This window comes from Lucilia sericata, unplaced genomic scaffold (assembly GCF_015586225.1).
Source record: "Lucilia sericata isolate MDLA Ls3-8-SP2 unplaced genomic scaffold, ASM1558622v1 Contig000191F_arrow, whole genome shotgun sequence".
Classification (NCBI taxonomy): domain Eukaryota; kingdom Metazoa; phylum Arthropoda; class Insecta; order Diptera; family Calliphoridae; genus Lucilia; species Lucilia sericata.
This window is the reverse complement of record NW_023994219.1, coordinates 442503-456749: the sequence shown is the minus strand read 5'-3', so window position 1 is coordinate 456749 and position 14247 is coordinate 442503. Positions and strand designations below refer to the sequence as shown.

Here is a 14247-nt window from a genome sequence, read left to right as displayed (position 1 = left end):
ATAGACTAGACTACAGTGCAGACTGTATACTAGACTATAGACAAAACTATAGTTAAGACTATAGACTAGACTATAGTCAAGACCATAGATTAGACTATGGTTAAGACTATAGACTAGACTATAGTCAAGACTATGGTTAAGACTATAGACTAGACTATAGTCAAGACTATAGATTAGACTATAGTTAAGACTATAGACTAGACTATAGTCAAGACTATAGACTAGACTATATTTCAGACTATAGACTATAGTCCAGATTATAGAATAGACTATAGCCCAGACTGTGGAAAATATTACAGCCCATACTATATAATAGACTACAGTCTAGGCTATTTACTAGACTATAATTCAGACTATAGACCAAACTAAATAGAACTACAAAATACATAACCATAGACTAGATTGTATTGCTGGCTATAGACTAGACTACAATCCAGACTTCATACTATACTACAGTCCAAAATAAAGACTAATCTATAGTCCAGGCTATGCTATACAGTCTAGACTATAGAGCAGGCTTTAGACTAGTCTGCTGTCGGTTCTAGTCCGGACTTATAATTTTAATATAATAAATTATTCTTAGAAATATGAATCTCAATAGATTTCAACCAAAAAATCATTAACTGGTCAAATCAACAATATAAAGTGTTTTAATTAATAGCTGTCAGCAATTTTGGTCTCAACCTTTTTTTTTGTGCAAAACAATATAGAAAATTGTCAGCTTTCAATAGCGCACACTTGCCAACTTATTAATCATTATTATTATTATTTTTGTTGGTCTCTCAAAAGGAAGGTGTTCTTAATTCTTTAAAAAAGAACTTTAAACTAAAAAAAAATTAACATATTTTTTTTATAACCCTAACCTTTACAGTCGGTTTTTTTCTAATAATTTTCCAGAGATTTTTGTATTATATTAAGAACATATAATTGTCTCCATTTTTTTGCCATTTTTTATAGTTAAAACGTGTTTTATGCAAATTAGCAAATAATTAAATAGAATTTTGTCTTTTACGCTGTTGGTTTAGAATAAAAAGACACATTTGCACAATGGTCACGTGGTCAAGTGTTTTTTTATTTAAATATTTTATTGTTGATTTTTAAGTTGTAAAGTTTAGAATTATATTTTAAGAGTTTTGTTTAAACAAACAGTTGTTAATTAAAAACTGCACCTTTTATTGATTTAAAGTTTATTATTGCGAACAATGGTAATAAAATTTTGTTTTAACAAAAACTATAAATTCAAAATCGGATTTGGAAATAAAGCATAAAAATTGGATTATGTTTGATATTTTTAATTGGCTGGAAACTAAATCTAAAGAGATTATTTATCATTGTCGTTTCTTAAAAGTGGAAGAATTAAAGATCTCTTTTTAAAGCCTTTTATTTCTGCCATTCTCCTTGTAACCGAACAGACACCGACTAGACGCCTGCTAGTTATAAATTTAATAAAAACTTATTTTAAACAAAGATGACTCAATATTCTGAAATAGTTTTAATATATTCTAAGAAATATATAAATATGTTGACAGTTTATTTAAAATATAAATTAAGTTATTAGCATTTTTAAACAGTTATTAATTACTTTAAGTTTGGAGACACAAACAAAAGATTTAAGACACCTACTTGCCCTAAAGGCAAAAAATTAAAAAAAAAACAAAATTTTTGGAATTAAATTTAATAAGTTCTATCGATCTTTAGATTACTGTTGTCATGTGAAAAATTAAGACAATAAAAGAAATTGTGAGATTGCATAAAGGTTATGTGACTCTGTAGATTCTGATCTTTACCAGTTCTGACTATAGATAGAAGATATAGATTATAGAGTAAAAATCTGACTATAAACCCTACTATAGCATAAATTATAGATGTGACCAATGATCATTCTATAGATCAGACTGTAGATTAATCTACAGACTATAGTTTATAGGTCTAACCGTAGAATAGGCCATACGTAAATAAACCAGAATAAAAAGCAGACTACAGATCAGACCATAGATTAGACTGCAGATCAGACTACAGATATATATATATATATATCATAGATCAGAATATACGTCAGACTAGATCAGAATATAGACTTCACTATAGATTAGACTAACAGATTAAAGACTTGACTAGAGATCAAACTATAGCTCAGACAATAGACTAGACTATAGCCCAGACTATAGATCATATTATAGATCTGCTATAGATGATACTATATAATAGATAGACCAGACAATAGATGAGACTACAGTTCAGATTATAGATCAGAATATAGGTAAGACCCGACTATAAGTCAAAATAAAGGTCAGATTATAGATCAGACTACAGAAAAAATAAAGACAAAACACGAGACTATAGATCACTATATAGATCAGACCAAAGATAAAACTATAGATCAGATCTATAATCCATAAAACTATAGATCAAACGAAAGATCAGAGTGGAAGTAAAACAGACTGTAGATCTGATTATATATAAGACTATAGATCAGACTATATAGTAGACTATGGATTATAATATATATTCGAATATAGATCGGACTATAGACGTTAGACTAGAATGTCGAGTAGACTTTAGATCAGACTATATATGAAACTTCAGATCAGGCTGTACAGTAGACTATGGATCAGAATATAGATTCGAATATAAAGCGAACTATAGACTAGACTATAGATCATATTATAGACTGATCTATAGATTAGACTATGGATCAGAATATAGATTCGAATATAGATCGGACTATAGACTAGAATGTAGATTAGACTGTAGAACAGATTATATATGATACTAAAGATCAGACTATACAGTAGACTATGGATCAGAATATAGAGTCGAATATAAATCGCACTATAGACCAGACTATAGATCATATTATAGACTGATCTATAGATTAGAGTATAGATCAGTCTACAGATCAGTACAGTACAGATAAGTATATAGATCAGGATATAAATAGATCGGACTATAGATTAGACTATTGGTTAGGCAGATAAGTATATAGATCAGGATATAAATATTTCAGACTATAGATTAGACTATTGATTAGGCTATAGATCAAAATATAGATAAGACTTTAAACTAGACTAGAGTAGACTATATATTAGAATATAGATCAGACTATGAAATAGAATATAGATCAGACTATAGATCAAACTATAGATCAGAATATAAATCAGACTTTTTATCAGAATTCAGATCCTCAGACTATACTGAGACCAGACAAAAGATCAGAATATATGTATATCAGACTATACACTAATAGATCATATTATAGATTAGATTATAGATCAGACTACAGATAAGTATATACATAGAGCAGTCTATAAATCAGAAATAACTAAATCAAACTATAGATCAGACTATAGGCCTGGCTATAGATCAGACTATTGGTTAGACCATAGATTAGACTATAAATTGAAATGTAGATCAGAACACAGATCAGACAATAGAGTGGACTATGGATCAGAATATAGATCGGACTATATACCAGACTATAGATCAGAATAGAGAGCAGACTACAGACAGACTATAGACTAAACACCTGACTGTTGATCAGACTAAAGAACATATTATAGATTGATCTATAGATTAGACTATAGATAAGATCAGACTATAGATAAGATTAGAGATCAGACTACAGATAAAATGAATATAAATCAGACTATAGATCAAACTATAGACCAGACTATAGGCCTAGCTAAAGATCAGTTTATTGTTTAGACTATAGATTTGGTTGTAGATTAGAATACCGATCAGTATAAAGAGTGGACTATGGATCAGAATATAGATCGGATTATCGAGCTCACTATAGACCGGGCTATTGCTTAAACTGTAAGACTATTGGAAATATTATGTATCAGACTATAGGTGTGACTATCGCTTAGTTTATTGTTCTGATAAGACAATAGATCAGACAGTAGATCTGACTTTAGAACAATCTATATATCAGACTACATATCAAACTATAGACTAAACTATTGATCTGACTGTAGATCACACAATATATCAGAGATCTGTCTGTCAGTCTAAAAAAAATCTTTTCTTTAGAATAGTTTCTTTGTTATGCTCTTGTCTAAAGAAAAAGAGTCTGTTGAGCGACTTGTCTATAGAAAAAGTGTCTTTTTAGATATTGGTTTGTGTAACAAGTATTAAACCCGATTGATAACTTAACAATTATCTCAATATGACTCAATCTAAAGTTATTTTTTTTAGCAATTAATAAACTATTTTACAAATCTTTAAGCATTTCAATGTAATTAATTATTTAATTATAACCAGTAAATAATTATGTTTTTTTTTTATAAAATTGTGGCAATTAAAAGTTATAGAAAATTATGGTTCAGACCACTTTCAAAAGAGAATTCTAATTTATGATTAACACAGCAATTTTTATGTTTAATTGACAATTTATGATTAGATTTTGAAATGGTATGAGAACTAATATTAAACCAAATTGCTTTAAAGATCATGTTACTCATACGCAACCGGTGACGGAGGACATAAATCAAAATTTTGTTTTGAATTTTTAACAAATTTTTAAATAATTTAATTTAGAGTTCAATATGGAGTTTTTGTTGTTTGACCGCCAAAATGTGTTGACATGTTGTGCGGTGCGATTGAAAAGAATATATTTGTTTTTGTTGTTGTTGTTTTTTTTTCTTGCTTTACGGTGGCAATTTGTTGCTGTTTTCAGGTGTAATGTTTTTGTTTGCTGTTGTGTCTTTTGTATCTATTAGATCAGTGTTTTAGTTTGTGTTTTTTTTAAGATTTTTTTCAATTTTAACCTTGAATTTGTTTTAAACCAGAGTTTAGAACAAGTGCAGTTAAAATTTATTTTTATTATTTTTTGGTTTACACAACAAGTTTGGTTTGGTTCTATTCTGCTTTGTTTTGGTTTTGTTGTTAAACAAAAAATGCAAAATAATTATAATAATTTTAAGAATTTTTCTATTGATTTAAAAACCCGCTTAAGTGGGTTGTGGTGGTGGCAGTTTAAACGAGGCCATGGTGAAAATAAGGTTCAAATTTTCAAGGTTTTTTCGCCAACAAGTTTAGAACAACAACAACAAACAGAAATTTAAAAAAAAAAATCCTAAAAATTAACTGGATTTAACTTCAAAACTATGTTCCAAAATCAGTTTCCAAACTTAAAGTTATTTTTCTCACCATCATTAATCATCTTAAACAAACTAACAATTTTTTCTAAAATATTTAAATTTTATATTCAAAAAATTATTCTTAATTAATATCTACTCATCTATTTCTATTTTTATTTAATTCTGCGACGTCTCTAAGTCTACGAACTCTTCTTTTTTTTCCATTATAAACCTCTTATAATTTACATTTCTTTATGGCACGTGTCTGCCTAATAAAACATTGATTTTAAATTGCCATTTAATTTTCTGTTTAGTAGCGCTTTCTATTTCTAAGCTGGTAATAATTTTCATTAAGTCTTTTGTTTTTTTCTCTTCAAAATTAATCACTTATCAAAGATTTCTTAATAAAAATTTGTTATTCTAATTTATACAACATGGATTAATACGTTTAAAAACAGGTCAGGTGGAGTATTTGAGGCGTCATAAGGCACCGTTGTTTGTCTTAAAACTTTTGTTATGTTAAAATGTGAAGAACATTTTCTGTAACAAAAGAACATAATTCTCTATAGAGACTTTTACCAAAAAGATATTTTTCTGCACTTTTTGATAGAAATATTAAAGATCAAACTATAGAGATCAAGCAGGCCATTGATCAGACTATAGATCAAACAGACCACTGAGACTGATCAGACTGTAGATCAAACATTATATAAAACAATACATCTATAGACCAGTTTATAGACATAACTATGTCTCAATATATAAAATAGATCACACAAGAGATCGAGCTAAAGATCAGACAAAAGAACCGGCTATACACATTAGTATGGATCATATTATAGTTCCGACTATAGATCAAATATATGATCAGACTATGTACACACTAGACTACAGATAAAGCAATATAAAATACTACAGATCCGACTGTAGATTAAACGAAAGATCAAACAATAGGCTAGACTATAGATCATACTAAAGATCAGATTACAAATCAGGCTTTAAACCTATCTACAGACATAACTACAGATCTGATTAAAAACCCTATTTGTTGAACAGACTATTGATCAGATAATACAGCCAACTATTGGTTTTACTATAGAACAGATCTGACGGAAAGTCCCACACGACTATAGATTAGAATATAAAATATACAACAGACCCTAATATAAATCAGACTATTGATCAGTCTATAAACGAGATAATAAATCAGATTATTGATCAAACTATAGATCACATCATAAACCAGGCTATGCATTAGATTGCACATAAAATTTTAATACAGACTAAAGATTTCACCAAAGAACAGACTTTAGATCAGACAACAGGTTAGTCTATAGATTAGAGTCAAGATCATACAATAGACCAGTTTATAGATCAGACTTTAAATCAGACTATAGGCTATGACAGATCAGATTATAAATCAGAATATAGATCATATTATAGATCAGACTAAGGATCGAATAAACTATATTAAAGATCTTAAGACTTAAGATCATACAATTGACTATTAAGTAGCTCAGACTATAGATCAAACAAAAAAAAACAGACTATAGATTATATTAAAGATCAGATTATAATCGCGACTATATATCAGACTACAGATCTGATTAAAGAGCATTCTTCAAATCAGACAATAGGCTAGTCTATAGATGAGTCTAAAGATCATACACTTGACACGATTATAGATCAGACTATTGATCAGATTGTAGATCACACTATAAACCATACTATAGGTTAGACTTTAGATCAGACTATGAGTAGAACAGCTTATGGAAAAGCTTATAGATCAGAATATAGAACAGACTAAGGATCAAACAATAGACTTGACTATATTATAGATCAGATTATATTATAGATCAGATTATATTATAGATCAGATTAAAGACCAAACTTTATATTAGATAATAGGCTATCTATAGACTAGATTGGACCAAATAGCATACAAAAGACCCGATTATAGATCAGTATATTTAGATTGTAAATCAGACTATATACCAGATTATACTATAGATCTGAATTAGGATTAGAGTACAGATCAGACTAATGATCAGATTATAGATCAAATACTAATGATCATACAATCCACCAGACTTTAGATCAGATAAAGCTCATTAAGTAGATAAGGCTATGAATCTGAAGAAAACTGTTATACACAGATTTTCTTCTACATAAAATTTATTGTAGAGAAAACGGCAAAAAAATGACAGATAAAACTGTTATACAGATATTATCTATAGAAAAACTGATATACACAAAATTTCTTCTAGAAAAAACTGTTATACATAAAATTTATTGTAGAGAAAACTGCAAAAAAAATGTCAGATAAAACTGTTATACATAAATTTTCTATAGAGATACTGTTATACACAAAATTTCTTCTAAAAAACTGTTATACATAAAATTTATTGTACAGAAAACTGTTATACATAAAATTTTATCAAATGAAAACTGTTATACACAAAATTTCTTTTAAAAAAACTGTTATACATAAAAATTATTGTAGAGAAAACTGCAAAAAAATGTCAGATAAAACTGTTATACACAAATTTTCTATCGAGAAAACTGCAAAAAAATTTCAGATAAAACTGTTATACACAAATTTTCTATCGAGAAACTGTTATACACAATTTTTTTTTTTAGAAAAAAAAACTGTTATACATAAAGTTTTATCCATTGAAAATTGTTATACACAAAATTTCTTCTAAAAAACTGTTATACAAAAAAATTTATTGAAGATAAAACTGTTATACACATATCTTCTATAGAGAAACTGTTATAAATTTGTATCCAGTGAAAACTGTTATACATAAAATTTCTTCTAAAAAACTGTTATACATAAAATTTTATCTAGAGAAAACTGTTATACATAAAAATTTCCTTATAAAAACTGTTATACAAAAAAAATATACTCTAGGAAAGCTTATAAATGAAATTTTTTATACAGAAAACTGTTATACCTAAAATTTTCTTTAGAGATACTGTTATACAGAAAAATTTCTCTAAAGAAAACTGTTATACATAAAATTTTCTCTAGAGAAAACTGTTGTATATAAAATTTTATCCAGGAAAAACTGTTATAAGCAAAATTATTCCAAGAGTAAACTGTTATACAGAAATAGTTCTCTACAAAAACTGTTATAAAAAATTTTTTCTCTAGAAAAAACTGTTATAAACAAACGTTTTTAATAAAAATAATGTTATTAACAAATTTTTGTATTGAAATACTATATTTTCATTCCACTTTTAGGACCTTAAACTTTGCTATTTTAACCCTGGCTTTCAATGTCTGTCTTTTTACTTATTTTCTGTTTTCTTTTATAAACTAAAAGCTTTTTTTAATTATTTTAACTTTAATAAGTTTAACATTAAATTTTCTTTTTTTTCTTTTAAATTACAGCTTAATCATACCAGTGATAATGTTGGTCAAGTCTTTCAAGATGAAGAAAATATGGCAGCAATTTTAATGAGACGTCATGAAGTAACCGGCGATTTAGTAATGGTAAGTAATTGCCAACAATATATAATAAGTATTTTAAATAGAGGGGGAAAAACATTATAAAAAAAATATTAAAACAAATTACTTGAAAATATAACTAAACAAAAAAAATAATTGTTTAAAGTAAAAGGTGGTTAAAAATATGAAACAAACAACAAAATGACCTTGAAAGGCCGGTAACAATTACAAGAAATTAAAACACAGTTTTTTTTTCAAACAACCGAGAAACCATTGAATAAAATTGTTGTCAAAATATTAATAAATTTATGAATAGAGGGTAACACAGCTACCATAAGCGATATCCAAGTTATAAGATAAAGAACCTCATTAAGCCATTGTTTGGTTTTTTATCTAGAGTTTATCTTAATAATATAATTTTTTTCTTTGAACCGTTTGAACACATGTTTGTGGCAAACAATTTACTGAAATTGTTTAAACATTTTATAGAACGTTTTTGTTTTATATAATTATTTCTTGTATTATTTTATTGAGTGGGAAGTTATTAACTAAAACTCACCTTAAAGACATAATTGTTATTTGCATTTTGGTTTAACATTTGTTTCAATTTTTTTTTCTATTCAATGAAAGAAATCAAAACCACTCACGTTTTTAGGAGACAAGAGCGTTGCCAGTTGCTAATGCTGGAGGAGATTCTGAAATAGAGAAAAAAGATAAAAGTTAGAAATGGAAATGGAAATAACTAGCAAGATATATACAAGATACAACTCTATAGACCAGACTATAGACTAGACTACAGACTAGTTTTTCTCATAGACTTGTCTTTAGTCTTATCTATAGAATCGTCTTTATTAAAAACCCCCTTCATTATTATAAATTCTTTAAGACCACGCCTCTGCTTTTTTTTTGTAATTTCAGTTTTTGCTTAAGTAGTTCTTTAATTTATTTTAAACAGTATTTATGAGCTAACTAATAAGAACATTTTGTAAAATAATTTTTTTAACAAAAGTATTTTTGTTTTAAACGGTTTCAAACAGCCTTGAAAATTAATATGTTGTGTCCAACAAGTACGAACAAAAACAGTTCTAGTTCAGTTCTAGTTCAGTTCTAGTTCAGTTCTAGTTCAGTTCTAGTTCAGTTCTAGTTCAGTTCTAGTTCAGTTCTAGTTCAGTTCTAGTTCAGTTCTAGTTCAGTTCTAGTTCAGTTCTAGTTCAGTTCTAGTTCTGTTCTAGTTCAGTTCTAGTTCAGTTCTAGTTCAGTTCTAGTTCAGTTCTAGTTCAGTTCAGTTCTAGTTCAGTTCTAGTTCAGTTCTAGTTCAGTTCTAGTTCAGTTCTAGTTCAGTTCTAGTTCAGTTCTAGTTCAGTTCTAGTTCAGTTCTAGTTCAGTTCTAGTTCAGTTCTAGTTCAGTTCTAGTTCAGTTCTAGTTCTAGTTCAGTTCTAGTTCAGTTCTAGTTCAGTTCTAGTTCAGTTCTAGTTCAGTTCTAGTTCAGTTCTAGTTCAGTTCTAGTTCAGTTCTAGTTCAGTTCTAGTTCAGTTCTAGTTCAGTTCTAGTTCAGTTCTAGTTCAGTTCTAGTTCAGTTCTAGTTCAGTTCTAGTTCAGTTCTAGTTCAGTTCTAGTTCAGTTCTAGTTCAGTTCTAGTTCAGTTCTAGTTCAGTTCTAGTTCAGTTCTAGTTCAGTTCTAGTTCAGTTCTAGTTCAGTTCTAGTTCAGTTCTAGTTCAGTTCTAGTTCAGTTCTAGTTCAGTTCTAGTTCAGTTCTAGTTCAGTTCTAGTTCAGTTCTAGTTCAGTTCTAGTTTTAGTTGAACAAATCAAATGATTTTGAGACTTTTTTGTCTCTTTATTTTTAACAATATATCTTCCTTAAACAAATCTCTTTAAATTTATGTTCAAAATTCTTTAAAAAATAGCTTTTGCCATCCCTCATTAATATAATTTTCCGAGTTATTTAGTTCCACTTAATAACATTTTTCTTTTCTTTCTTTGGTAATATCAATTTATTACTTCACCTTTATAGCTATTACTCTCAAACGAATTTTATTACTACCTGCTAATAAAAAATAGTAATAAACTACTGGAGAAAAAACTAAAGATTATAATGCACACATATACCACCGATTAATGGTCTCATTAGAAAGTAACTTGTTAAACATGCAACATAGATAGAGCTCAACTTAACAGCTTGTTAAATGTGCATCTTGAACTGTTGCATCATTATGGAGTTCATTCAGACATGCATCTTTTTCCAACAAACAATCAAACAAATATTCATTTATTCATTCCGTCAAACGAATTGGGAATTTTTATGGAAAATCTACAAAAATCCATTCAAAATAACATGTTGAACATAGACAGAAACACACACACACACATACACAGCAATTGGCTCTCCTCATTGTCAGTGTTGTTTGCTATTAAATATTTATTGTTGTTGTTTTTGTAGTTTGGGAATTTTTGAAAACATAATGATCAGCAATAAGAAAAATTATTACATTGTTGTTGTTGTTTTCAGCTTTTTCAGTTATGTAATCTTTATTTTCAGTTTGTTATAGTTTTTATTGTACTTGTTGTTGTTATTGTAATCTATGAACCTGTACTATATAGACAAATGCAACAATACTTAATACTTGCCACCAAAACACTAATGAGAGTAATTAATCAGTCAACAATTATGTTGTAGAGATGCAACTACCAAAAACCGGTACTTTTGGAAAGGACATGGGGACCTTAAAGGGCCACCTTTTCCCTCTTTTTAACATAATATTTTTGGCATTTCTCTAAAAATTTTCTAAAGAAGTTTGTTTAAAAGGTCCATGTTCCAAGTCGCACGATTTTGAAACTTTGTTCCAAATCGAATTTTGAAAAGTATTTTATTAAAAATATGGTCTAAATCGAAGATTTTGTTAATTTTGTAAAGAAGATAGTTTAACTAACTTAAAGATTTTGAAAATTTCCTAAAGAAATTTGTTTCAAATCGAAAGAAAATTGTTCTAAAGTGAACGATCTTGAAAATTTTTTGAAGAAAATTGTTCCAAATTTTTTAAAAAAATTAAAAAGTTAGTTAGTTAGTTAGTTAGTTAGTTAGTTTAGTTAGTTAGTTAGTTAGTTAGTTAGTTAAGTTAGTTAGTTAGTTAGGTAGGTTAGTTAGTTAGTTAGTTAGTTAGTTAGTTAGTTAGTTAGTGAGTTAGTTAGTTAGTTAGTTAGTTAGTTAGTTAGTTAGTTAGTTAGTTAGTAGTTAGTTAGTTAGTTCGTAGTTAGTAGTTAGTTAGTAGTTAGTTAGTTAGTTAGTTAGTTAGTTAGTTAGTTAGTTAGTAGTAGTTAGTTAGTTAGTTAGTTAGTTAGTTAGGTTAGTTAGTTAGTTAGTTAGTTAGTTAGTTAGTTAGTTAGTTAGTTAGTTAGTTAGTAGTTAGTTAGTAGTTAGTTAGTTAGTTAGTTAGTTAGTTAGTAGTTAGTTAGTTAGTTAGTAGTTAGTTAGTTAGTTAGTTAGTTAGTTAGTTAGTTAGTTAGTTAGTTAGTTAGTTAGTTAGTTAGTTAGTTAGTTAGTTAGTTAGTTAGTTAGTTAGTTAGTTAGTTAGTTAGTTAGTTAGTTAGTTAGTTAGTTAGTTAGTTAGTTAGTAGTTAGTTAGTTAGTTAGTTAGTTAGTAGTTAGTTAGTTAGTTAGTTAGTTAGTTAGTTAGTTAGTTAGTTAGTAGTTAGTAGTTAGTTAGTTTAGTTAGTTAGTTAGTTAGTTAGTTAGTTAGTTAGTTAGTTAGTTAGTTAGTTAGTTAGTTAGTTAGTTAGTTAGTTAGTTAGTTAGTTAGTTAGTTAGTTAGTTAGTTAGTTAGTTAGTTAGTTAGTTAGTTAGTTAGTTAGTTAGTAGTTAGTTAGTTAGTTAGTTAGTTAGTTAGTTAGTTAGTTAGTTAGTTAGTTAGTTAGTTAGTTAGTTAGTAGTTAGTTAGTTAGTTAGTTAGTTAGTTAGTTAGTTAGTTAGTTAGTTAGTTAGTTAGTTAGTTAGTTAGTTAGTTAGTTAGTTAGTTAGTTAGTTAGTTAGTTAGTTAGTTAGTTAGTTAGTTAGTTAGTTAGTTAGTTAGTTAGTTAGTTAGTTAGTTAGTTAGTTAGTTAGTTAGTTAGTAGTTAGTTAGTTAGTTAGTTAGTTAGTTAGTTAGTTAGTTAGTTAGTTAGTTAGTTAGTTAGTTAGTTAGTTAGTTAGTTAGTTAGTTAGTTAGTTAGTTAGTTAGTTAGTTAGTTAGTTAGTTAGTTAGTTAGTTAGTTAGTTAGTTAGTTAGTTAGTTAGTTAGTTAGTTAGTTAGTTAGTTAGTAGTTAGTTAGTTAGTTAGTTAGTTAGTTAGTTAGTTAGTTAGTTAGTTAGTTAGTTAGTTAGTTAGTTAGTTAGTTAGTTAGTAGTTAGTTAGTTAGTTAGTTAGTTAGTTAGTTAGTTAGTTAGTTAGTTAGTTAGTTAGTTAGTTAGTTAGTTAGTTAGTTAGTTAGTTAGTTAGTTAGTTAGTTAGTTAGTTAGTTAGTTAGTTAGTTAGTAGTTAGTTAGTTAGTTAGTTAGTTAGTTAGTTAGTTAGTTAGTTAGTTAGTTAGTTAGTTAGTTAGTTAGTTAGTTAGTTAGTTAGTTAGTTAGTTAGTTAGTTAGTTAGTTAGTTAGTTAGTTAGTTAGTTAGTTAGTTAGTTAGTTAGTTAGTTAGTTAGTTAGTTAGTTAGTTAGTTAGTAGTAGTTAGTTAGTTAGTTAGTTAGTTAGTTAGTTAGTTAGTTAGTTAGTTAGTTAGTTAGTTAGTTAGTTAGTTAGTTAGTTAGTTAGTTAGTAGTTAGTTAGTTAGTTAGTTAGTTAGTTAGTTAGTTAGTTAGTTAGTTAGTTAGTTAGTAGTTAGTTAGTTAGTTAGTTAGTTAGTTAGTTAGTTAGTTAGTTAGTTAGTTAGTTAGTTAGTTAGTTAGTTAGTTAGTTAGTTAGTTAGTTAGTTAGTAGTTAGTTAGTTAGTTAGTTAGTTAGTTAGTAGTTAGTTAGTTAGTTAGTTAGTTAGTTAGTTAGTTAGTTAGTTAGTTAGTTAGTTAGTTAGTTAGTTAGTTAGTTAGTTAGTTAGTTAGTTAGTTAGTTAGTTAGTTAGTTAGTTAGTTAGTTAGTTAGTTAGTTAGTTAGTTAGTTAGTTAGTTAGTTAGTTAGTTAGTTAGTTAGTTAGTTAGTTAGTTAGTTAGTAGTTAGTTAGTTAGTTAGTTAGTTAGTTAGTTAGTAGTTAGTTAGTTAGTTAGTTAGTTAGTTAGTTAGTTAGTTAGTTAGTTAGTTAGTTAGTTAGTTAGTTAGTTAGTAGTTAGTTAGTTAGTTAGTTAGTTAGTTAGTTAGTTAGTTAGTTAGTTAGTTAGTTAGTTAGTTAGTTAGTTAGTTAGTTAGTTAGTTAGTTAGTTAGTTAGTTAGTTAGTTAGTTAGTTAGTTAGTAGTTAGTTAGTTAGTTAGTTAGTTAGTTAGTTAGTTAGTTAGTTAGTTACTTAGTTAGTTAGTTACTTTTCCAAAGCCGTTTAAGCTTTTCTAACTTTTCTAAAGTGTTCAAGCTTTGCTAAAGCTGTTCCAAGCCTTTCTAAGGCTGTTCAAGCTTTTCTAAAACTGTTTCTGCTTTATTTTAGAACAGAATAGTCTTTTCTTTAGAACAGAATAGTCTTTTCTTTAGAACAGAATAGTCTTTTCTTTATATTTATTTATTCTGTTAAGAATAGTTCGATCTTCTTGATTGCCGTTTTTG

General features: G+C 27.6%; 1 protein-coding gene across 1 annotated transcript in view; it reads left to right on the top strand.

Moving 5' to 3' along the window:
• The window catches only part of LOC119601791, a 163700-nt gene that overhangs the window by 73943 nt on the left and 75510 nt on the right, over window positions 1-14247 (top strand). Inside the window, 1 exon segment of the mRNA XM_037952935.1 lies at window positions 8479-8580. Within this exon segment, the coding sequence (XP_037808863.1) occupies window positions 8479-8580 (102 nt within the window).